Below are 24,211 nucleotides of genomic sequence, written 5' to 3' on the forward strand. Positions count from 1 at the left end.
GTTGCCTTAATTTGGCAGAAGTCTGCAATGAAGGAAGATGCAATTTTACTGAGGCTTGTCTCTGAGTGCTGCTTGATCTGCCTGGAAACCAATTCTCCTTTTCCTCTTTCCTGCTGCCACCCTCTCCTCGCTCTTTCTTGTTAGTGGATTAATTTTCAGCCTAAGCAGCTCCCTGGCCTGGCTGTCTGTGCAGCCCAATGAACGCTGTGCGATAGCACAGGCAAATGATGGGATGAGAGCGAGACAGACTACTGCAAGGCTGACGTGGCCATGGGATGGTGCCCAGCTAACACAAGCAGTTGGTAGTGAAGATACAGCAGCAACATGTGCACATGCAAGTCTGTAGAGGACAGTACCTCTTTGGTTTGAGTGTTTCTGCCACCACATCTTTGCTTCTGTTGCACTCGCGCTGACTTTCCTTTTACATGCAGAAACTAGGCTACAGCAATCATATCTGCATTGAAAGTACGTGTGTGAGAGTTGTTTAATTGTGGTGCTAATGCAGGGATCTTTGGTTAAGATGAGAATAGTTTTATTGCGATCATGTGCAAATGATGTAGCTATCTAACACGATTACTGTAAGAGGAGAGTGATATGAAACTTAGAGCAAGTACTGTGATGAACAAAAAGCTATCATCAAAAGCCTGGATTCGCTGTTACAATGTTACAAGCCTGTGCTGTGTTTTGTTTCTTTGTTTCTTTTCTTTTTTTCCTTTTTTTCTTGGTAATGAAGCTTATTTAAAATTTAAATAGGGTTGACATCATGTTCTTTTGACCTAATTCTCAGGCTTTTGTTAAATTGCTAAAATGATCTGTGATATTATAATGTACTACACTGCAGAATGGCACTCTTAGGAAAGATTGATACAGCACTGGTGTTTGAATAGGAAATGGAGCATGGCAAATTCTGAGATAATACTGCGATCCTCAAATCTGAAGGGTTGTATGTGTAGCCCCTGGGTGGAAAGCCACAGCTGTAGTTTGAAACTAACCCTCGTGAAAAGTGATTTGATGAAAATCAGATGTTGCTTGTTGTTGCATGAACAAGGGACATCTGATTTTTATTTTTTTTTCTTTAAATATTACCTGCTAGTTTGCATATTATGCGATGCCCACAGTTTGCATGAACACAAATTGACTTTATCCAGACTGGCAGGAAAATGTCATGAGCCCCTTGTGGAACACTGCAAACTTTCACTGCCAAATACTCTTTGCTGCATTCTTCCCTATGGGCAGCGTGCTCCCATGGCAACCCCATGTCGGATGATGCGCGTCCAGCCCCTGAGTTTCCCATAACTTTGTCTTTGGGATGACACCAGTGGCATTTTTCTCATGATTTTGAAAAACAGAGGAGAAAAATAGTTTGCTTTTTTTTTGGGGGGGGGGGGATTGTTTTAAGGGCGAAATGTCATTTAGAAGGCACCCTGCCCCTAGATTTACTGGGTTTGGGTTTGCAGAAATACAGGCTTCACTTTTTCAGGAATATTGTAAACAATCACAAATACATTCCTTTGTTTTGAACTTTATGAAATAAGGGCAACATTTTAAGAGTACCGCTTTTGTTTAGTCTGTCCTCATTGCAGAGTGAGCTAGCTGGTTTTAACCCAAGTGCTATCCAGATGCAAAAACCTGACTGATTGTACTTCTGCTTTGCAGCCTTGGGGGGTTATAGGTATTATCCAAATGTTGCATATACTTGTCTGTCCACTTGCAGTGAGGACAAAGACTAAGTTATTCCGTGCTGATAACGAGAAGGCACTGGGGAGCAGTGTAGAACATTTTTATCGTACTGTAGCCCTGGGTATTATTCTAGAAATCCTAATGCCTCGTCTTGAAAAGTGAAGCTCAGGGGTGGATGTTGTGTGTCTCTTGTGACCATTTATGCCTATACCCTAAGTGCGCAAATCCAGATGTTAGAAAGCAAAAGTGTACCTCCGGTGCAGAATTAGACAGTATTTATCCTGGAGTCCGTTACCACCACCCAGCTGAAAAATCCGTAACCCAGATTTGACCCTAGGGCTTTAGCAATGGGCTATCAAAGTTTCATTTCAACCGAAGTTGGCAGCCCATGGGCCTCAGTTTTAAGAAAGTCAGGCTGACCAAGCGTGGCTGATAATGTTTCATTGCCATACCCTGATTACCTCCAAGCAGTATTCTGTTGGCTATTTATTCTTTCCTTAAGCACTTGAAACCACCACCTTTCATCATGCGTGTCTGCTCCCTTCTGCTTTGCTCACACTGTTTGCATAGCAATGTCGAAAGGAATAAGCCTGTGCACAAGCTTGCTGAAAGCAGATGTCAGCCTTCTAGTACAGTTGTGCTCTGTGATCTGTAGAACCTGTAACTGGGGAGAAATGTATCAAAAAAAAATCACTTAATGTTTAGTGGACAGAAAAGAAGCAGAAAAGTCAGTTAGGTACACAAGAAATCATTTTGGTCTGCTGAAAGTGCTGCCAAATATTTCAGTATGTTCTATGTTAGTGGTAAGTAACTCCATTTGGAAATTATTCTATGCAAAGAATTATTCTCGCATTACTATTACAAACAGCAGCTCTGTGGGGGGGGGCACATACTCTGCGTGCATTTGTGGATCAGCCAAGTAAAAACATGGTATTTCCCACAGGAAATCTGTCCCAGCATGCGGAGTAGTAAAGCGCTGTTGAGGATGCAGCTGCATCATGTAGGGCTTTGTACACACGACCCTCCCTCTGCATCAGGATTGCTCAAGCTGTAATTTTGTAGTAAAGGCACATCTTTAATGCTCAGGCATCAAATGATTTCCTCTGAAATATTAGACTTAAGGCAGTTAGAGCTATCTTGAAGATTGGCTACTGTCTTTATATACCTAAATGTTTGTTGGATTTTTCTGATAGCTTCACTTGTTTAACTTAACAACTCACAGCTTCTCCTACCCAGTTATTTTCCATTGGACCTAAAAACTCTCTCTGCGTGCAAAACACAGAGGAAACCTGACAGCTGTGCTTCATGTGCTTTCACATCTTGGCATTTCACCAGGCACAGGTTTGGTAAAATCTTTCTCATAGGATTGGAAAAATCTAATTGCTTCCATTTTTTTGCTGCTAGTTTACATCGTAAATGAAGATCTGACTTCTTCAGAGTGCAGGTGGAAGTGGCACTACTTTGTTGTCTAATTTTTTTGTTTTAAATATTTAGCATTATTTGGATCAAGGACAAAGGTTGCAAGACTATAATACTTTTACAGTGATATTAAATGGCATCTTAAGAGACAAATTTGTGTGATATATTTGTGGAAAAGGAAAAAACTTAAATTTTTTTCAAGCTAACCACACTGCAGTCCAGAATCAACCCTGTTTTCTCAAGGGAACAAAATAGGAACAGTGGAATGGTTGTTGTTATTATTTTTTTTTTAAGTAATGCTTACCTTCTTTAAATTTTAGGACTGTAATTTCTGTGATAAAAATTCTGTTAGTCTTTTTATCCATTTCGCTTTTATTCCTGAGGATAGATGAAGATATTTTATTCAGACATGAAGTTACTCTTTTCACGCCAGAGACAGTTGATAATATTGCGTTTATGCTCCTTCAATTTTAGTTCTCTGCAAATTAAGCAAAGAGTGCAGTTACTTGCTACCTGTATCTGATTTATCAGTGTCTTTTAATAAACCTGTAACTAGACTTTCTTCTCACCTTGGGGATCATGGCAGTTACAGGTAGGTAGAGAAACTGCCAGAAATTCACTTATTTGCCTGCATTTGTTATCACAGAACTTGACAGTGGTTCAATTCTGGTTTTGCTGTTACAGCAATCGAGGCCAGTGCTGTCGGCATCCAGGAATTTTTCCTCTTTCCATGCATTTGTTTACGTCTTGGTGACATAGGCTAATTTATGAAGATTTCTTCTGCTATTTCATTTCTAATAGCCAGGTGAATCACTGGGGAAGAAATAAGGGAAAGACCTGACAGGCTCAGGTTGGGCTGGTTGTGACCATGGCATTTCGAATAGCTGCTGGCATCCTGCTCTTGTGCAGGCCCAACCTGCGTATGGAGATTACTCTATCATAGCTGCTTTATTATAATTTCCTCTCTAGTTCATGTACTGTATTGACCTTTCTAATCATTAATAGTCTCCCCTATATATCATCAACAACGTAGGTATTATATATAATTTATCTGTAAGCCTGGCTTTGCTCTGATTCAATAGTTACAGTGGGATAACTGATCAAACAGAGAATTTGGCATCATGTGAATGTGTTGTTATGTTGGCACCATGTATGAATGATTCCTCCCTTTCTGTTTTGCTTTTAATGACCAACTTCGACTGTTAGGCTGTAAGTGCTCATGCATGCTACATGTCAAAATGCTCAGAGGCTTCAATACATCCTTAGCTTCATGTGCACAAATATCTGTAAGTGCCGTAGACGGTAATTGAACACCTATTTACTTGATAAGATTTGTGAGCAGAGATTTCGGGGCTGCTTAGCTTCTGTTTGGAGATTATTTTCTTGGTGATTTAAAGTCTACTTTTGCTGTTTTCCTCAGGGCCTTTCACAGATGTTGTCACTACAAACCTGAAACTCGGCAATCCTACAGACAGAAATGTGTGCTTCAAAGTTAAGACCACAGCACCACGTAGATACTGCGTAAGGCCTAACAGTGGAATTATCGATGCAGGAACATCAATTAATGTTTCTGGTAAGTCATTCCAGCAGGTTTTTGGTAGTCAAAAACAGCTTCATCAAATCGATGATTTCTTGGAATGCTGTGCAATTGAAAGTTTTGCTGAACACCTGTAAAAGCAAGAGGATGTGATGTTGTGGAGAAATTACCATTTCGTACATCTTTAGTTCCCTTATGCCTGGTCCAGTGGTAGCGGGTTTGTTTTTACGTCTTGATTTGGAGTGGGGCAGGGGGAAAAGAGAAATACATAAATGATTTACAGTTTCGTAACTGCTTTAACCAGTTTATCCAAGTCAGCACTGCTGTAGCCATGCCATACCTGTGAGATTATTTTTGTAGACATTAGAGGGTTGAGTGGTTTGGGGTTTTTTGCTGGTTTAATTTACTGAACTAGCTCACCGCATGGACAGGCAAGTGCTTGAACAGACATGTGAAACGAAGAGTAAAACTGAGTGGACTGCAATCACATCTGTTTAGATTGGTGTAGGCAATTGCTAATCTGCACCTAGTATAAGTAATAATGAAAATTTTTACTTTCAAAACATGCTTATTTTGTGTTCTGTGAAGATGCAACATGGTGTTAGAAATATCAAGTGACTAAATCTTTGCTCTTCCATAGGAAAGGTTAATGGTTTTATTTTTCTCTAGTGAATCAGTAGCTCTTAAGTTTGGTAATGGAAAGCAAAGGAGTGGCTTACACTGTATGCAAGAAGCGAATATTTCCCATAAACATGGAAAGGTGCATCATTCCTAACATGTACTTCATGATTCAGTCACATTACTATAATAGAGTCCTACTGAAGATGTTCTGTTTTAAAATTATGTATATGTTCTAGAGTTGTACTGCATATAGCTAGTAGCCTCAATTAATGCTGAGAATTTCTGCTGTAACTCTCTCTTTGTGGGATTTCTGGAAACCCTTTTCCTCTCCTATTTGTTCTTTTTTGCTTAAAAATAATGCATTTTGTCACTGAAGTTTCAAACTTAATTTTATGAGATTATTATGATTTTATTAGGGAGGTGTAATAGAGACAGACTGCATAAATAAAGCCTAACTTCACTTAAGAAAATGATTTCTATAAACATGCCAATTTTTAATAACTTTTGATATGATGTAATAACAATAGGCAAGATACTGGCCTATAGAAGTCTGTATCAGCAAACTACTTCCTGATAGGATTTATGGTTTGTTGTTAGTCTTTTGCCAAACTTTTCTGTCCTGGATAAATAATTTTGGGAACTAAAACAATTCCTCTTTACTTGTAAAATATCAAAATGTAAATTTAGGACTTCAGTTTTTGCTGAATAAAATGTATTTAAAATTCTCGTTCTTGGAAAGCTTACTTCAACAGAATAAAACTTAGTCCTGAAAATAATTTGTGGCATAACATAACGGGATTCTAATTCTGTGAATCTTCTTGTGTGTGTTTACATTTGTGCACACATTGATCTGTTGTCTCTGGGATTTCTTTTGTGTCAAATTGATCATGCATACGACTGCAGAACTGTGCCTCACTTGTAGTTAATATCTGGAGAACATTGCAGAGTTAGGAGATAACCAGTGCAATGCAGTACCGACAGGGGGGACAGGCAAAGCAGTTCTGCTTCAGAAGAAGGCCTGCTTATGTGCAGTAAGCTTTGAAATGACTAATATGTAAATGAAATAAAGTCCTCTAGAGAGGAATTGAGATTTTTAAACTCAGGACAATTCCCAAGTAAAGCTGTCTGTCATCTATACTAGCTGCAGGCAAGCATATTAAATGCATACAAATCAATGAAGTGATAATGAAAATTAGCAAGGTTTCTAGCAACAAATTATCTTTATGCTATGAAGATGTGGATTCTTTTCATCTTGTAGATGAACTTTCAAAATTAAAGGCTCTCCTCCTTTATTGGCACATGCATTGCTTTTATAAATGTCAGCTTGATCTCAATTTTAAGTGTTTTCTTAAACTTCTGCTTACAGTGACCCTTTGCTCTACCTTGAGCAAAACATAAAATAGGCAAGTGTTGTGCAAAACACCTTATGTTGTGCTGCCAGCATGCCAGCATCTTACTTGCTTTTCATCCCTGCTCTTCCTAGCAATATACCAGATGAGGTATGGATCTAGTCCAAGACTTGAGTTAATGTATCCCATTATGAGAGATTGCTGTGCTAACCCTAAGTTATGCTTTGCTCTTGCCTGTATAGCTTTGAAAAAATTCCATTTTTGATAACTTCCTTTGTAGTGATTTACGATTTTGTTGATTTTGAAAGTTGCTTTGGTATATTTAATCACAGAGCTTGCTTTTATGTTCAACTTATTTTCATGTTGATATTAACTTAATGATAATAAATAGCTACCATAAAAGGCAGTCCTTATATTAGCATTACATATTAAACAAGCAGTACACATATACCTAGTTCTTTAGATAATACATTCGTGTGAATTTATAGGTAGATATATTGCTGAATTCTGGGGTTATAAATCTTAACTTTTAATTTCTTAAAACCTAAATTGAAGCTGCCTTCTGTTGTGGCTGAATTTCTCTTTAATGGAGCTGTATATATTGCATTCACAGTAGCTCCTTTAAGCCATGCTTGGGACCTAATTTGGGTCTTCAAAATGGCACTGTCTTTGGTTCTGATATACAGAAGGGATCTTTAGGATTGGCAGGAGGGATTGAAGGGGGACTCATTAACTTACAGAGCAGAATTATGTTCAGATTCACAAGGAGGGAGATGTGTTTAACCTTTGCTTTGGAGTAACACTGCTTAAGAACAGAGGGCTTATTTTGGATTTAATAAAGTAAAATATAAATAGAATTGTATCATTGCCTCTGAATCAGTTATTTTCAGTGATATATTCAAATCTTGTACAAGGCATAAAAATAGGACTTTATTCCTTGAAATCTAGAGAAAATATTGCTGATGAGAAATCACTAGAGTCTAGTTAATTCATTAACAACTTCTGGGTATTTAATTGGCTTTATTTACTATATGTAATCTGTCCTCCTGGGAATTGTTGACTGGCTGTAATGCAACCGCTTGATAGCTCTGAATCAGTAGTGCACCTCATCGCTCCAAAAAAATCAGTGCCAGAGTATAATGCCGTGAAGCTTTGGAACAATGTATTAGTTTCTCGGAATATTACTGACTGACACTTGCTTTGGGGCAGCCTGCGTCTTCCTTGTACTGGTAGGAATTGGATGCCTTTCTTACCTACCGATGGCACTGTATTTGCTATTTTAATGTAAGTTCTCAAGAAGATACTGTATCCTGAGATAGAAGCAGTTATCAGTACATTATTCTAATTTATTTTATGTTACTATGAGGGCTCATTTAACACATGTAAAATGTTAGAAAAGTAAAGGTTTCTGTTTTCTAGCGGAATGTCTAATACTGGCTTCTAATGCCATATCACAGCTCTTCCTAAATACCAGCAATTAAGGCCCTATCACTATGCACTACTTGCTGCAATGTTGGGTTTGTAGCCCATGTTTTCCCCTGTCATATAATACCATGTAATTTTAACAGTTGAGTTTACATAACTGCCAAGAAGTGTGTGTGCACTGTCATCTGATTTGATTGTGTTTGGTCTGAAGTGCTCTGAAAACAGGGGTATGCACACATACTCTTTTATTTTGTTGTTGTTTAAAAACATCTTACTTGAGCAAAGATATTTGAGGAGGGGAGTGGTTTCTCAGAGGCTGAAGTCTGTATAAAATACATGAGTGGATTGCCAAGGAAAAATGGAAGAAATCCTCAGATGCCGAAGAGCCTGCAGGTGGGTGTGTGATGTGGGGAGAGGTGAAGCACGGATGGTGCCATCTGTGAGCAGCGTCCTGCTGAAGAGAGCAGGCTACCTGCAACTTTTCTAAACAGGGAGAAGCTGAAGTTACTGTTAGGGTGTGCAGAATACCCTTCTGGGTGTGTTTTCAGTCTTTGGTAAACTTGCCTAACTGCAGTTCCTGCAGTATGGTGCTCCTGTAACTGCTCTTCTCCTCAGTCGCAAGGCATCTGTGCCCCTTTGCTAAGATGCTGATCGATCGTGGTTGTCCCCGGTGCTCCTGCGGTGCAGACGCACGTTCGAGCCCCACACCAGCAGTGCGGCTCTCTCAAGGCGATGTCCATGGCAATGTGCTGTCCTCCCGGGCCTTCCACAACTGTGTGTTACTGCTGAGTTTTGTTATGGTTTTGCCATCTGCTTTTAAGAGTCTGCCTGGATCTTCACAGATTCAGCGGTTTTTAATATTATTAAATTATCTACAGAAAGAACTGTGTAAGCATGCGTAAGTGTGAAGTGATGCAGTGGTTTTTGCCTGTATCTGTAAATGTGAGTGCCCTCTGTTTGCCTTCAGCAGAGCTGACCCAGATTTACACTGATCTTGAGGTTTGCTCTGTAGCTGATTTTTTTTTTTTTGGGGGGGGGGGGGGGCAGGTAAAGGCAAGATAGGTGTAGCTCTGATCCATCCAGACCATAAAGCATTTTGTACAGTGCCACATGGAAAAAATTATTAATGAAACTAGGAAAGACAGAAATAGGTTCACAGATTATAGAATGGGCTCTTAAAAGAACAAGCAATGATGTGGATAGGTAGCTTTTGAGATGTATTAGAAAGAAGTTACTAGATACGTTTCTTGAGAGTGATTCTTGGTACTAATCTTGTTTAATGCTTTTATGAGCGGTTCTGGCACAGAAAGAAAGTATACTAAAAAAACTTCCAATAATGTAAAGTTGGAAGGCTGAAGATAACATGCAGCAAGAACCAGGTGTCCTTGAAGGCTACAGTAGGAAAAACAGGATGAACTTCGTCATAAAAACTGCAACATCATGTACTTGGAGAATAAAGTGCTTCTGCTGTAATTGCAACCTTGTGGAACAGAGGCAAGGGGATATTAGGATGTTCTTGCTGATTGTTGGGTGACAGAGATGCTAACATAATGTGGCTTTGGAAAAAGACAAATGCAGACATGCACACAGGCTGGGTAATGGAAGAGGTTAGAAAGTGTAAGTGCTGTTGTTCAAGGCACTAGTAAGATTTCGTGGATGTTTAATTAGAGCAACTTGTGTAGAGAGTTCAGAGGAGAACAGGTGGAAAGCATGAATGGGGAGCTGGCTGCAGAGAAGACAGACCACGTTTGGCTTGGTTAGTTTACCCAAAGGCCAGGAGTAGCTAAGGTGATGTCTTGGAATGCGTTAAAGGTAAAATGGCTCGCTCTTCCCCTTCTTTGCTGTTTCAGGGTAAGGGCAATGTTGGTCCAAGACCAAGTAAACAGCCCATTGATAAATTTAGCTGGAAACCAGAGGAAGGTCACTGGCTATCTGAGCAGTGAGACTTTTCTGTTCCTTCTCCTCCTCTTGGAAGGGAGTGCGAGAACCAACTGGCTTTAAAAATAGGGGGCTGCCTGCTTCCATGCTGCTTTCCTCAAATTTCCTCTGTCCCTCCTGGAGGAAGGAGAAGGCTTATTCCAGCAAAAACCTGAAGAGTGATACTTCTGCAGTTGGTATCGACTTCTGGCATTAGAGAGTGCTAGGGAAAAGGAGGGTGATAGGTGGTAACTATGTATGTTCACATGCGTGTGCGTACACACACAAAACCTACAGAGGGTTTTGCATGACATACAGGGGGATGTAACAGGAATGTGTTAGAAAACTGGATACATTTCAAAACAGGACGTATGTAAGGTTGGGTTTTTTATGTTTGAAGTCTTAGAAATACTTTGAGCCCAGTTTTGTCCCTAGCAAAACCGATCCATCTTACTACTTACTCCATTGGTCTCCCAATGGCTTTGCAGTTTTTTGCTTGTGGTAGAGTATTTTATGTGCCCTAACTGAGCAGTTTAGGGAAAGCAATATATATTTCAACCACCTTTCGAAATATCTTGGTACTAGTAAACCTGAAACTCACGTTACTTGTTTTATTTCTTAGAACAAAGGGTTCTGGTGAAAGCTGGTCACATTTTTTGACCAGATGACTGATTTTATAAAGCATTTTGTAGAAACATGTGCTTTTCACATAGTTCTTATGTAAAGGATGGAATTTTCAGTCAAAATAAAAGACCCGCGTTTGAGAGGAGCAAATTGCTGATCTAGCAATCAGGGCAGTTATATTGGACTGATCTTTCCCAGAAACCCCCAGTAGTCTGTGAATAAATGTTGAAGTGGTTTGATTTCCTCCTGAACAAAGTAGGTATTTTTGAGCTTCCAATCTGACATACTAAACATTTGCTGAATAATTTGAGTCAATGCGGCTTTCATGTATTGATCTAAAAATATGAGTGCTAACAGCGTTTCTCCTGTCGAGCCCCCTGTAGCTGCCTGCTGTTCTGATTCGGTGAATGCAGTTCAGAGCAGCGATCATTTCGTGTGCAGGAATGGCTTCAGCACTATTGCTTGGGAAATAATGATTTTCAGATGAGCTTATAGTTGTACTTGGCCAAGCTGATAAAACTGAAGATCTGGAGAGGTTCCATAAACACTGGATGATTTTGACTTCCCAGTTAGCTCTGACGCATTATGTAAACTTGAAATAAAAGCCATTTGTCTGCTATAGGGGGAAAAATACGGATGTTTGGTGCTGTATTGCCCATTCTCTTTGGAGCAATAGTTTTAAAAGTAGTAAAATAGTTTGCAAACACTTATTTTGGACTAGTATTTGATTACTGCAAGGTGACTTTAAAATGTATAATAGTTTTTAAAGCACCTTATTTGAGACAGATTGTCTTCCTGTTCTCGCAGCTTTGAAAGGGCGTGTGGTTGTTGGTGGCCACAGACTGTGTGCATGACAAAGGTGGCACAGCCATAACATAGCCTGCTCATTGAAGGAGGCAGATTGATTTGGCTTTTCTTCATTTATAATAAATTGGGATCATTGGATATCACTTTTATATTACAAACCCCTGCAACTGGTGCAGATAAATTTGGGCACGTGATAGTACTAGTACATGCGAGTAATCTGAATTCTTTTATGTTAGCAGTAATTGCAGCATATGCAAGTCTCCATTTTAATTTTTGAGTTGTTCTTAACTTCTTGCAACATCTACTGATACGTTCACATATTTTACTTTGCTTATTTTTACATTTTGAGCTGTCTAATCTTAAAGCAAAATGCAGTCTATGAATTGCACAGTAACTGAATATCCATGTAGAGGTTCTAAATGACCACTATGATTAAAGAATATTCCTGGTATACACAGCTCTCCATCTTGAAGTTCTTTAATAGATTAATCCTTTCCCCAAAAAGGAGAACCTTAGGATTTTGTAAGGAATTAGGAATTTATACACACACACACACACACACACACACACACACACATGCATACACACATGTGCATATATATAAAAATAAAAACTAGGAATTTCTCCCTCTGTAAATATAATATATATTTTATATCTTTAAAAAATTAGGAATTTATGTATAAAGCAATTCTCTCCCCCCAAATAAACTGTTCCTTTCTGTGCCCCCTGAACACAGTCATTTTCTGCTTAAATTACACCATGATTATGATTTTTGGATCGAGAGAAATACATTTCTTTTATACCTTTCAGAAGCAAAATTTGTAAAGCATTTAACCATAAATTTCCATAAACATGGTAGCAAACTTTCCACAACTTATTTTTGGAAGAGAAATAGTTGTACTTGATAAAACAAATATCATGAGACTGTTAAACTTAGTAGAGGAAATTTCCATCCTGAAACTTGAGTCTTTAGGTTTAAAATGTTTGACTTTGCCTACCTCTGAAGTTCTTCTCAGGAACCGTTAGCAGTACTGTGTGTACAAGTAATTAAAATGCCTGCTTGTTGTTTGCTCCTAAGGATGGAGGAAAAAAACTATTTGAGAATTTTTTTTCCTTCTGTCCCTAAAGATATGTAAAATATGCTGATGAGCTGAAAGATTGCTATAAATTGCTATTATTAACTTGCCATAGCTGTGGAAATGCCTATCACAATATTTCATACACGATTCTCAAACAAGGACATAGGCTGAAGAAGTTTGTCTTAGATTTTTTTTTCTTTTTTTTTTAAGTGGACTTCCTGATCTCAGTTGCTGCTTTTGTCATAGGACTATACAGCAAGTATTTTAATGTCTGTATTTCTCAGATCTTGTAACTACATCATCAGAGGATGACAATGCATCAGAAGCAATGCTAACATAGTGTGTTTTGGGTTTTTCTTGTTTTTCTTGTAGTGATGCTACAGCCTTTTGACTATGATCCCAATGAGAAAAGTAAACACAAGTTTATGGTTCAGTCTATGTTTGCTCCAGCTGATACTTCAGATATGGAAGCAGTAGTAAGTACTGAAATTAATTAAAACAGATTTCTTTCTCATTATGTACTGTTGTTGAACTGCACTGGAATTTTCCTTGAAAGTTTTACCAGATTTATATCCTTGTGCATGGAAAGGTGTTTTCTTTTGATCTGCAGCCCCATGATTCCTGTGCTCAAAGACACAGCACAGAAAACTTATTTGATGTCTGTGGTTGCTTCCTTAGGACTGTCAGCAGCAGTATACCAGGCCATGAAACAAATATTAAGTACTTCTGTTTGGGGTTTATATATATATATATATATATATATATATATATTTATATATTTATATATGTATATACATGCTATTTTGTAAAAAGACAGGCTTGAACTATATATTCTAGGGATCTGATCTGTGGCATCTTTTAGATTTTATGCTCCTGTTTCCTCTGTCTCGAGTCTTCCCTTGAGCAGCCTCTTTTTCGCAGTGGGAACCAGGATGCATCAGAAGTATTGTATTTTTCTTTATCCCTGCCTATGTGTGTTGTGAAACTGCCCTCATAGATCTTGTCCTGTGGGTTACAAATGAGAATAACAGAAGCAGATAGCTGCTGAGACAGAAGACAAAAGTCTTGGAAATAAGATGTCTGGCTACTTTAAGATGATTTGGAAAGAAACGCAGCGATATGTCAGCTGGGGGCTTTCCTGTAACAGAAAGAATTTTGCTACTACAAGAAAGCATGAGAAAGGTTTCTCTGATCTAACTTCTATTAATTTGAGAGAGTACTCAGCAGCTGTTGAGGACACAGTAAAAAGCCTATTGCTCTCTAAAGCATGGATTTGTGTGTGTATATTCTTATCTATGCATATAAATACAGAAACAAGCTCAGCACATATGTTACTGCCTTTCTACAGTAGCCTTTTCAATGTGCATCTTCTGAATAACTCTTTAAAGATTTTTCATTTAAACTCATCTGGGGAAAACCTACGTAATTCAACAGTACCTTTCGACTAATTCCAGTTAGGGTTACAGACTCTTGTAAGCGCTGTCCCTGCTGAGTCTGTTTAAAAGACAACACCAATCTTTCAGTAGAAGCCTGAAGGATTCACTCCTTTACATATTTGGTTTCATGGCATAGCAAAACATGAAAGGAACAGATTAAACTCCTTTTCTATTCTATTTGAATACATACATGGTCATATTAGTTGTCATATAATTTTATTATTGTTGTGGTTGGCTTCATTTTTGACCTTCATTTACTGTGTTTCATGAAGAACACCTTTTCTTCCCATGCTTTTAAAGGTGGGAGGTAATATGAAGATGCAGGTCACTTTCCAAAACAGAAGTGCACAGTAGTTCAAGCATAGATCTGTTTGTTAATAAAGAAGTTCAGAATTCAACTTCTAGAGCATGTTCTTGAATTAATGTTTTATTAGATATAGTAGAAAACTCTACAGTTGTCTTCAGTGTTACACAACCTGTATTTCTCTGAGAACTATATCTTGCTTGAAGAGGGTTGTACTTCTTAAAGCTTAGACACTGTAGAGTTAATTTAAAAAGAATTCTCCTTTTTCAAAGAGATTTGTGGAACTATATTTGTTTATTATACCTTAAGATAGTTTCTGATGGGAGGAACACCAATAGTAATAAAATTTCAGTATCAGTAGAAACATTAACCAGTCTGCCTTTCTTTCTAACTTTTTAATTTTTATAAATTACTGTATACCATGAAAAATGTTCTGCTAGCAAAGAGTGGGTTTTGGACCTAAATGATCATTTCAATTTTGCAGAGCTCTCCAGATTTCTTTCCCTTCCACTCCTCCCCCCATAACATTTGATCAGTTCTTAGTTTTGTTACCACTCTCCAAATATCCCCTCCTATTCTGGATAAACAGGTGAGACAAATTACTGGAGTACTATAAAGCTTTCAACACTTCACAGCCAGCCAACAAGCTCAAAATAGAATTCTGATTTCAGCTGCCGACAAGCTAGATTACTCTTCAGTTATTTAGGATGAGTCAAATTCTTCAGGTTGAGCTGGGGTTACCATAACTTGACACCTACTTGGGATATGCTGAGCAATACCTTGCTAAACAAAGCGCAGTCAAAGCGAAGAGAAGCATATGAAAACTCCAGGCACATACATGTGGGCTCTTCTACTGTGAACCAACCTTTTTGATTCAAGGCTTCAGCTGGTACTGGGCAAGCATTTACAGCTGTGAATTCCTACTATAAATATTGGAAGAGGAACTTTATTATGGACTCCTTAATTGAAGGAGAGAGAAGAAAGAGGGGGAAGTTATCTGTTTCTGTGGGCAGTACATCTGTCACTGTTTAGGACTGAGGCTGCAAAAGTAAAACCTAGCCTGTGAATCGTGTACGTCCTTGCAAGTATCCGAAATCTCCCTTGCCACTGCAAAATGAAGAAGGGGAGGAAGAGTTCTGTAACCTATACCAGTCAGGAGAAAACTTGAAAGCCTCATTTGAAATTTGAGAAGTTTGAATAGGTACTCCAACTGAACACAGACTTAAGAACTAGCATTGTAGAGTTGGTTTACTGGTTATGGTTTTTGTTACTTTTCACTTCCTTTGAATACCCTCCTACTATCTTATCTTTTTTTTTTTTTTTTTTTTTTTTGGTCTGGACCATAGCTCCCCTGTCTGTGCTGATTACTCTAACAAATTCCAAGTTCTCATATAAATTAACTGTGTACGTTTCAAACTGTTTGGAAAGATACACTCTATAGTTTCTGGTCTCTCTTTAAGATACAACTCAGTTACGTATTTGTTTTTCATTTTTGATCATATTTTTTTTGTTGGTAACATGATAAATACCTAGGAGTTTTTCTTGAGTAAGGTGGTATGATTCATTTACATATTATACTGTGTTTTCCATGTATCTTATATCATTGTTTAATATTTAATTTTTCAAGTGGAAAGAAGCAAAACCAGAAGAACTCATGGATTCAAAACTTAGGTGTGTGTTTGAGCTACCAGCGGAAAACGATAAGCCTGTGAGTATTTTCAACTGTGTTTTGAGTGATTTAACTTAATACCATAGCTAATTGTGTAGAATGGCATGTTTATACAGGCAGCTATATAAGCAGAAGACAGAACCCTTTGTTTCACTATCTGGATGAACATCACCCTTTGAAAATATAAAACTATTTAAAATCTTAGTGATGCTTAATATAACTAGCAGCTAATTTGGACAATGCAATTGTAGCAATCACAAAAATTCTTTGATTTGATATTTATTTGCTGAGGATCATGTAAGATAAAGAATATTGAAGTGTATGTATTTTGAAAGATGCTGATTGATGTTTATAAAAGCTCTCAGTTTATACCATAGCATTTATAATCATCAGCAGTACAAACTTGTCTATCCAGCACTCTTCCCTTTCCTTCCTTGACATGACACTGATTTCAGCAGCTAAAGAATTGGAAAGCTTGTTTGGAAGACACAAATGCAACTAAGGGTTATATTGCAATTAGCAATTACAGTAGTGTAGGATCCTTGTTAGAGCCTTGAAGGCACCAGTTAATTTCTAATGGAAGTATGTAGTATCAAATGTAGAATTGATACTGGATGGAACAGTGTTCTACACTAGGTAGGTACTGAAGGCACAAATGTTCTGCCTTGCACTGAGCAGCTTGTAATTACTGTTATGCATTGGTAAAATGCCACAATTTTAGGCTCGTTACATCTTGCCTACCTGCTACAAACAGTTAACATTTGTTCTAAAAGTAAATGCTTTTATTTTATTTTCCCTGTGTCCAGTTAAGAGGTGTGACAAGAGGAAGGAAAGAATCTGAATTATGTGAAACTTAACAGCTATTCTGTTTAGGAGTATTCTTTCTATAATCCCTAAAATTCATCATGGCAAAACAAAGCATGAGGAGTAGCAAGATTCTGTTACTTCATTGATGGAACCTTCTGGTTAATACTTTGATGGTATTTTTGTTGGAGGAAGAGTGGTTTGTTTCTCCTCTTTAACTAGAGCTGGTCCCTTTTCATTTTGTAGTACACAACATACAGGGAATCCTAACGCAGGAAAAGAAGGAAGTTTTGGAGCTCTGCAGCTTTTGTTCCCTAACTTGGGTTGAAAGTTCTTCTTTCACTGCAGAAGTAAGAAAGACAGAGAGGCGCTGTGCAGCTGTGGGAAGTAAGGAGTGAGCGCAATGCAGCAGAGCAGTTGGCTGGTTCTTAGCAATATGCTCGTTCGTGGAGTAGCTACCTGTGTTGTGCTTTGGGGAGGGAGAATCGAGGAGAGTCTTGGTGCTCTGTAAGTAGACTGTGAAGGTTTGCAGCCACAAAGCAAAGAGCAAAAGGGACTCAAGTTCCCATTCTTGTTGTGAGGGATGTTTCCTTTGCAATATGCAGAGGCTGAAACCAGGGGTCATTCTGTCTGCGCTTATTGCTGCTGATCTGGTGATTTCTTAGAAACAGGAGGGGGGAAATAAAGGTTCCAAAAAGAAAAATGATGTTTATTTCTTTTAATACAGGCATGTTTCAAGTGTTCACAGAAAATTTTACCTGATTCTTCTCCTGAATATCAGGTGTGTGGTGTGGTGTGGTGTGATATTAATAACTAACCAAAGATCACTCTATCCTTTTTTAACAGCATGATATAGAAATAAATAAAATTGTATCCACAACTGCAACAAAGACAGATTCTTCTGTAATGTATAAATCAATAAGTTCCCCTTTGGATGACATTGAAGTTAAGAAAGTAATGGAAGAATATAAGAGGCTTCAAGTAGAAGTTCAGAGGTTACGGGAGGAGAATAAACAGTTTAAGGTAAAGTTTTTTTTGTTTTTTTTCCAGATATACTACTTTCCTGAAAAGATGCTTGAGGCTGAAAGGTTTGGTTACCTGACCATGGTACAATAGTTTAATATTGTCTATAAATCAAAAGAGAACTTAGGTTTCTTTCTGTAAATTCAGGGAAAAACGTGCTGAAATCAATGCTTCCTTTGAAAGCAGCATAAAACTCATACCGTCAGAGAAACTGATTGGATAGCAATCCAAAGTGGTGAATTCTTTTTTTTTATTTTCCCACCTTGTTTTCTCCGTCAGAATTAAGCATTCGGTGTTTGCTTTGGCCCTGTTCTCTCAAACTGATGGGAGCTTGAGGGCAGTCTTGTGCCAGTACTGAGTACTCAAATAATTGCACCAATAATACGCAGTGGAAATGACCAGTGTAACACTGATCAACAGGAAATCTGCTTTCTGCCATGTCCAGCACATTACCATGAAACCAAGTGAATTAGAAGCCTTTATCACCATGCTGAAATACTATTTTACAGTATTTTCATTTGTTATTAAAGTTTAATTTCATAAATATAGGACCACTGAAAACCTAAACTTCATGAATGTTCCAGCACAACGAAAGAAACTCTAGGTTCTGTCAGCTATAATGTTGTTTGTCTGGCTGAAGCATGAAGAAATCCTTTAAACACTTCTAAACAAATTTTGTTTTGCACATAGAAATAATATGTGTATAGAGCTGAGATGCCAGATAACTTCTCCTTGTGCTCTTGTTTTGGCAGTAGCTCACACTACTATAAATGTCTTTTTCTTTTTTTTTTTTTTTTTTTTTTTTTCTCCCTCCAAAGCAGTCTTGAATAAGTAGTCTTCAGGAGATGCATAGAACTAGAATTCAGTTGACTTCTTACAATAATCTTTTAAAACTGAGCTGTTCCTCCCTTTGTGAAGTGTCAGAAATGTCTGTAAAATGTCAGAAGACAGTATGTTTAATAACTGCCAGCTACCAGGTGTTGCCGAACTAGAGGCACAGTCAGAAGAAAATTAAAATGTTTATCAATGAAAGTACCATATAGGTAAGCAACACTTTGCTGTTTACAAAAGTCAATTGTCCCCTACCCAGATTCCTAGCAGTAGTGAGATACCAGTCTGTGACTCTTAGTGTTCTCCCCCAAAGTTAGGTGCTCCTTTGAATTCAGAAGTGAGCAATACTGACATAGATTGACTTTTTTAATTTCTCTTATCCATCAATTTTAAAGGCTGCATTAACTTTCTTTTGAATGTTTTTAATGTTCAAATTGGACAATGTTGCTTTAGGATTTTATACTTTTATATTCTAATATTGTAGTAAAGCCTAACATTTGCATCAGTTGAATGTAAGTTAGGTAACAAAAGGCTCATTTTACTGACCCCTGAGCTAAGTCAGTGGTGTGGAATGGAGTGTGCTAACACACAGCTGCACTGCATCACAGCTTAGATCAAGAAGTGGGGAACATTAGGTCCTCTTGAAATGGTAGTAGCCACTGCTATGATGTTGCTTTATCTGTTGTTGCATACATCTTTAAATCAAGAGATTTCTTAAAATCACACCAAAGAAAAATCTTAATGATTACCATTAGTTTTGAGATAATGCGAAAATATCGGTATATGTATGGAGGGGAGAATAGATTTCCCTTTAAATGCTGGGTAAACTCGCTTGTGAAAACCCCAGTTCACTAGGGGAATAATGAGTATAATTCCCTTATAAATGTACATTTTTGCAACCTATCTTAATGAGCTATTTTGAAGAACATTTTCTCCAACAGCACTTTATTCACATACAGAGCAACACCAGCCTCTTCATGCCATTCCCCTTTTCACTGTTTTTGATATTCTGGAGCTTCCTGCAGACTTTGGACATGTGTTCTTGCAGGCTTCCTTGTTGCTTCCGATGTTACTTTAGCCAGGAGGAGAAAACTTTTAGAGCATGTGGTTTGCTTTTTACCAGCCAAGTAGATACAAAGCTCCTCACTACCTTCTACTGCTCAGGTTTATCTAAGAAATAGAGCTGTGAGTTAGCGCTACCTAAGCATTCCTCTCTTTCATTATGCACACTTGGGCGGGTAAACATTAATTAATGCTTTTTTCAAAAGAAATAATCCACCTACCTTCATTCAGGAAGAAGATGGACTTCGGATGAGGAAGGCACCCCAGACAAACAATCCAATATCTGCTTCTGCAGCTGCTGTCAAGGAGGAAGGGCTCAGCTCTAGATTACTTGCTTTGGTGGTTTTGTTCTTTATCTTTGGTGTAATTATAGGAAAAATAGCCTTGTAGAGGCAGCATGCTGGGAATTGTAAATTGGTTTGATGGTTCTGCCATATCATTGGATTAAATTTATTCATAACAATGTTTAAAAAAAGTTAATGTACGACATCTCACAGGTCTTGCCTTTAAATTACCCCTGCACAAATATTATGTAACATAATCTAGAAAGTTTAAAATGTACAATGAGTGAATGAAAGAGAATATTCTTCAGTGATGAACGGGGGGGGGAATCATGATTTAACACTACAATGGAATATTGTATATGTCATTTTAAACATTCTTAGGCCCTGGTACATGTTGCTGGATTACCTCTTTTTAAAAAAATTAAAATAGAAAAAAACTATTCCTCCACTGCTGGAGCTGGCCCTATTGGATGTTTGGAGCTGGGTTAGGCAGGAGGTGTTGATAACTTCTGTAAAATATGTTAATCCACCATTCTGCTCATAAATTTAACAGTTTCTGTCAGTGTCTTCAACTCTGTGCAAGTTACCAATTTCTTGGCACTTAAATGAATAGTGAGAAGCTGAAAAGAATCGTACGTGGCAATGCTGAATGTGCTAGGCATCATTAAGAGACGTATATTGACTGGTATGACGCTCATTTGGAATAAAGGTCAATGCCGCCTTCTCATAAAGGGACCAAGCTTCATTGCTGTTGGTTCATTTAGTTGAATTAAAATGTTATTCAGAGATGTTTAATGCATATTTAACTTATTTAATGTATTTCATCTCATGTTTCCTTATTGTCACAAAATTGACTAATACTATATGGTATAAAAAGGCACCTGTTTTAAAACCAGTGACTAGAACTAAAAATTTGCTGCTGTAGTGATGCGAGATTCTTCTGCCTCCTGGTGTTTTGGGCACTACACAATTGTTGGAGTTTTGATCATCTGAGCATTGGAGAAACAGTGGTCAGGAAACTGTTTTTGTATGTAAATAAGTCTATCTAGGGGAAGAAAAATTAGTAGTAAACTAGTTCAATGCCGTAAAAAGACCAGTCCTGTTTGACTATGTAGCATCGAAAAGAAAAGAAAAGAAATTAAATAAAGCCCCCAAATTAAAGTTTCTTTTGTTACTTTTGTCATGTTCTCACAGTTTTAGAGGAGGGAAAAAAAGAACATACTCTCTGCCACCTTAGTTTGCCTATGGCGTTAGGAAACTGTCAGTCTTATTTCAGGATTTTTTTTTCCAGCCTAATTTTAGTCTCTAAAATCAATCCAACTCCATCCTAAGCCTGATATATATGAAGTGTTGTTCAAAGTAATCATACAGACTACTGATATACTACATAATTTCCATTTTTCAGTTTGATCTGATTCAGTAGTCAATACAGTTGGTAGTATATTGAAAGTGAGGCTAAGATAGTTGTGTTTCTAAGCATACTTTTATTACAAAATACATAAACTCAATATATTTTAGCATGTTGAATTTCAGTAGATGAAATAGTTTTTTGAGCAAGTAAATCCCCATATATTCGTAGATGTTAGGTCCAGAAACCATCAGTGACATGCCAGTCTAGTGTAGCATACCAAAGTTTTTATAACATCCTTCAGGATTAAGATGCATCTTTAAAATGTGGCTTCGTTCTTTATTCTTTCTGTGATTCTTGAGGAAACTGTTCGGGCTGCGCTCTGTCTACTACACTCTTACTGCATCATTGACCTTTATATTTATTTCACATGTGTCTCAAGGGTTTCCTGCTTTGCAAGTGCAAATAAGCAAAATTTTATGTGAGGTTTAAAAAGAAAATGGAAAAAAAATCTCACTGGTGTGTTCAGCTTATGAACACAACTCTGTGGAAGCTTCCTTTAGAAGAGCCAACAGAAATGAGTTGTCTTCAGCATTTTAAAATGCTAGTGCCTTGTCTGCTCAGGATGGAAGGGACAAAGCAATTAAAGTCTCCTTGTAAAGGGCAGAGAAGACAGGAGATGAGCTGGAAAGAAGCAGTGAGTTCAGTGCAACAAATTGGGCAGAACTGATCAAGGAAGAGATACTTTGAGGGCATTAGAAGCTAATGGAAACTTCTACAAGGAGCATTTTAAAAGGAACCTTTTCAAAAAGAAAGGTTGTAACTGATGTTGTAAAGTAAGTTTTCATAGCTTTCAAGAATATTTTTGAGAAAACCTTAACTAAAGGAAGACTGAACTATCCAGTGGTTGGTTTTGGAGGCTATAAACATTCTCACCTTGCTAAAAATGTGTTTTCTGAAGAGCTGAATTCCTAATTTGTTTTTCTTAAAATAACGATAATGATGGTATTAACTCTACTGAGAGCACTTCATTCTACTGAAAAACAGCCTCAGAAAAGCTTCCCCCCTCCCCCCCCCCCCCCCCCCGAAAATTCTGTCTTTGCAGGGTAGAAGACTGAAGCTTTAACCTGGTCTCTTGCGGGGATATCTTTAATAGTGTTCCAGGCAAATGTCACACATGGTTAGTACCACAAATGATTTTGCTGGCAAAGGCAGCTTCCAGATGAAGAAAGCCAGCAGAATCTCTCTCCTTTTGGTGTTTAATAGTTGCACTCCTGAGTGATCTGTGAAAACTTGGAACTTACTCATTTGTGAGCAAAGTTACTTCTGTTGTTTGCATTCCAGAAGTACATGGAGGTCAGGAAAACACTCTTGTGTTCTGCTAAATGCCTTACAAACATGATCGAAAGAAACTACTAAACAAGGGACCTTAGTTTAAATGGCAAAGGATGTACTGGTACCAACTGCGGTCTGCAGCTGGGGATGGCGCACACTGTCAGTCCTAAACCAGATCATTAAATGAAGTTTTTATATCTTGGAACTTGACAAAATTTTGAGGTCTTTCCTCATTTCCCATTTTTTGACAACAGCCTAAACAGATAGTAGCGCTTAATTGTCTGAATAATGCTTTGTTTCCACTGAGCGTAAAATAAAGAGTTATCAGTGGGAACTTTTTTACCTGTCCATTTGACCAAACCCTTCTTTCTTATGCATCAGAAGGAAAACTGTGGATGTTTCCTGGTAAGGTTCTTAAAAGGCTAGTCTTCAAGTGTTTGCCAAAATCATTTCTGTATTGGGTGTATATTCTTAAGCCACTGGAATTTTTGTAAGTTGTACTTTACGCGATGACACCAGAGCAAATACTTCCATCAAGTGTTCATAGAAAGGGGATTATTCTGGAGGGCATTATGTATCTTAGGAAGCTATGCATGAAACAGAGTTTATAAATAATATTATTGTCTGGTGTTCTCACATGACATCAGATGTTAGAAAACAGTGTATAATTGATAAATGATAGTAGAAATCAAGTTATTACTTAATCTAATGATTGTTCTTGCCATTCTTTTCAGATAGCTACTTGCATATACATGTACTGTTAATTTTTATAAGAACCAGTAGAAGCTGCTTAGATAGTCTTCCCTTTCTGGATATTTGCATTTTTGTCTGTCCTTTGGGCCCTGTGTATGAATAGGTTTCTAAAATGTCATGAAGCCTGGTAATGGGAAATGAACAGAAAACAGTTTCTACTATTTTCACGTAGTTATCCACATCTTAAAGGAAATCTTTCTGTGCATGAATGATAACTATTGCTCTACTTTGGCAGTAATCAAATATGAATGCAAAACTATAGCAAATGCGTATGCAGGCTAGGCACCCAGTGTGGTGTTGCTGTTGAAGAGCCTTAGGAATCAAAGAGCGAGATAATACCATGTATGTAAAATTGAGAGAGATTGATGATTGATTACCATAATGTAATTTTCTGAAGATACGGGATTGTAATTGCTTGACAACAGTATTCCATGCTACTTTTTCTCCTGAAATGCTGTTAGTGGGATAAGGTTGGAACCTCACTTTGCAAATTACTAGAGTTTTTTTCTCACCAATAAACTATAAAGGGTTTCTGTTCCCTGCATATGTACACTTGCAATTTTTATTATAATTTTGATTTAGCAAGCTGGGACATATACATAGTGGTCCACAGTTGTGTACCTTGTGATGATGGATTTTTACTGTCTTATGATATTTAATGTTGCAGTTGCCTAATGCAAGAAAACTCCATACATGTCATCCCTTGTTCTTAGAAAACGTGCTTGGCATTTTCATCTCATTTGGAACACCTCTTTAATTCTTAGGCACAACAGTGACTTACAGGCTTTTGAAGCTATATTTTCTTTGCTTCACATGGTGTCCTGAAATGCCATATCCTGAGCCTTGTCTTCTGTATAAAGTCACTGAGAGAAAAACACAACCAAAAATCCCTATGTTTGAAAGT

At 37.7% G+C, this 24,211-nt stretch overlaps 1 protein-coding gene across 3 annotated transcripts in view; it reads left to right on the forward strand.

Annotated features, from left to right (window-relative positions):
- VAPB (VAMP associated protein B and C) overlaps positions 1–23,857 on the forward strand; it is a 35,722-nt gene extending 11,865 nt beyond the window's left edge. Inside the window, exons 2-7 of one of the 3 annotated variants that reach the window (XM_062588840.1) lie at positions 4,520–4,672; positions 12,831–12,934; positions 15,826–15,906; positions 17,399–17,452; positions 17,722–17,778; positions 19,819–23,857. In XM_062588840.1, the coding sequence (XP_062444824.1) occupies positions 4,520–4,672; positions 12,831–12,934; positions 15,826–15,906; positions 17,399–17,452; positions 17,722–17,778; positions 19,819–19,977 (608 nt within the window). In that variant the 3' untranslated portion in view covers positions 19,978–23,857. Of the gene's footprint in view, positions 1–4,519; positions 4,673–12,830; positions 12,935–15,825; positions 15,907–17,398; positions 17,453–17,517; positions 17,695–17,721; positions 17,779–19,818 lie in introns of all 3 variants that reach the window. The other 2 variants (XM_062588839.1, XM_062588841.1) reach the window with 2 other exon arrangements.
- Positions 23,858–24,211: the final 354 nt, after the last annotated feature.

The sequence above is a fragment of the Rhea pennata genome, chromosome 16, assembly GCF_028389875.1.
Source record: "Rhea pennata isolate bPtePen1 chromosome 16, bPtePen1.pri, whole genome shotgun sequence".
Lineage (NCBI taxonomy): Eukaryota > Metazoa > Chordata > Aves > Rheiformes > Rheidae > Rhea > Rhea pennata.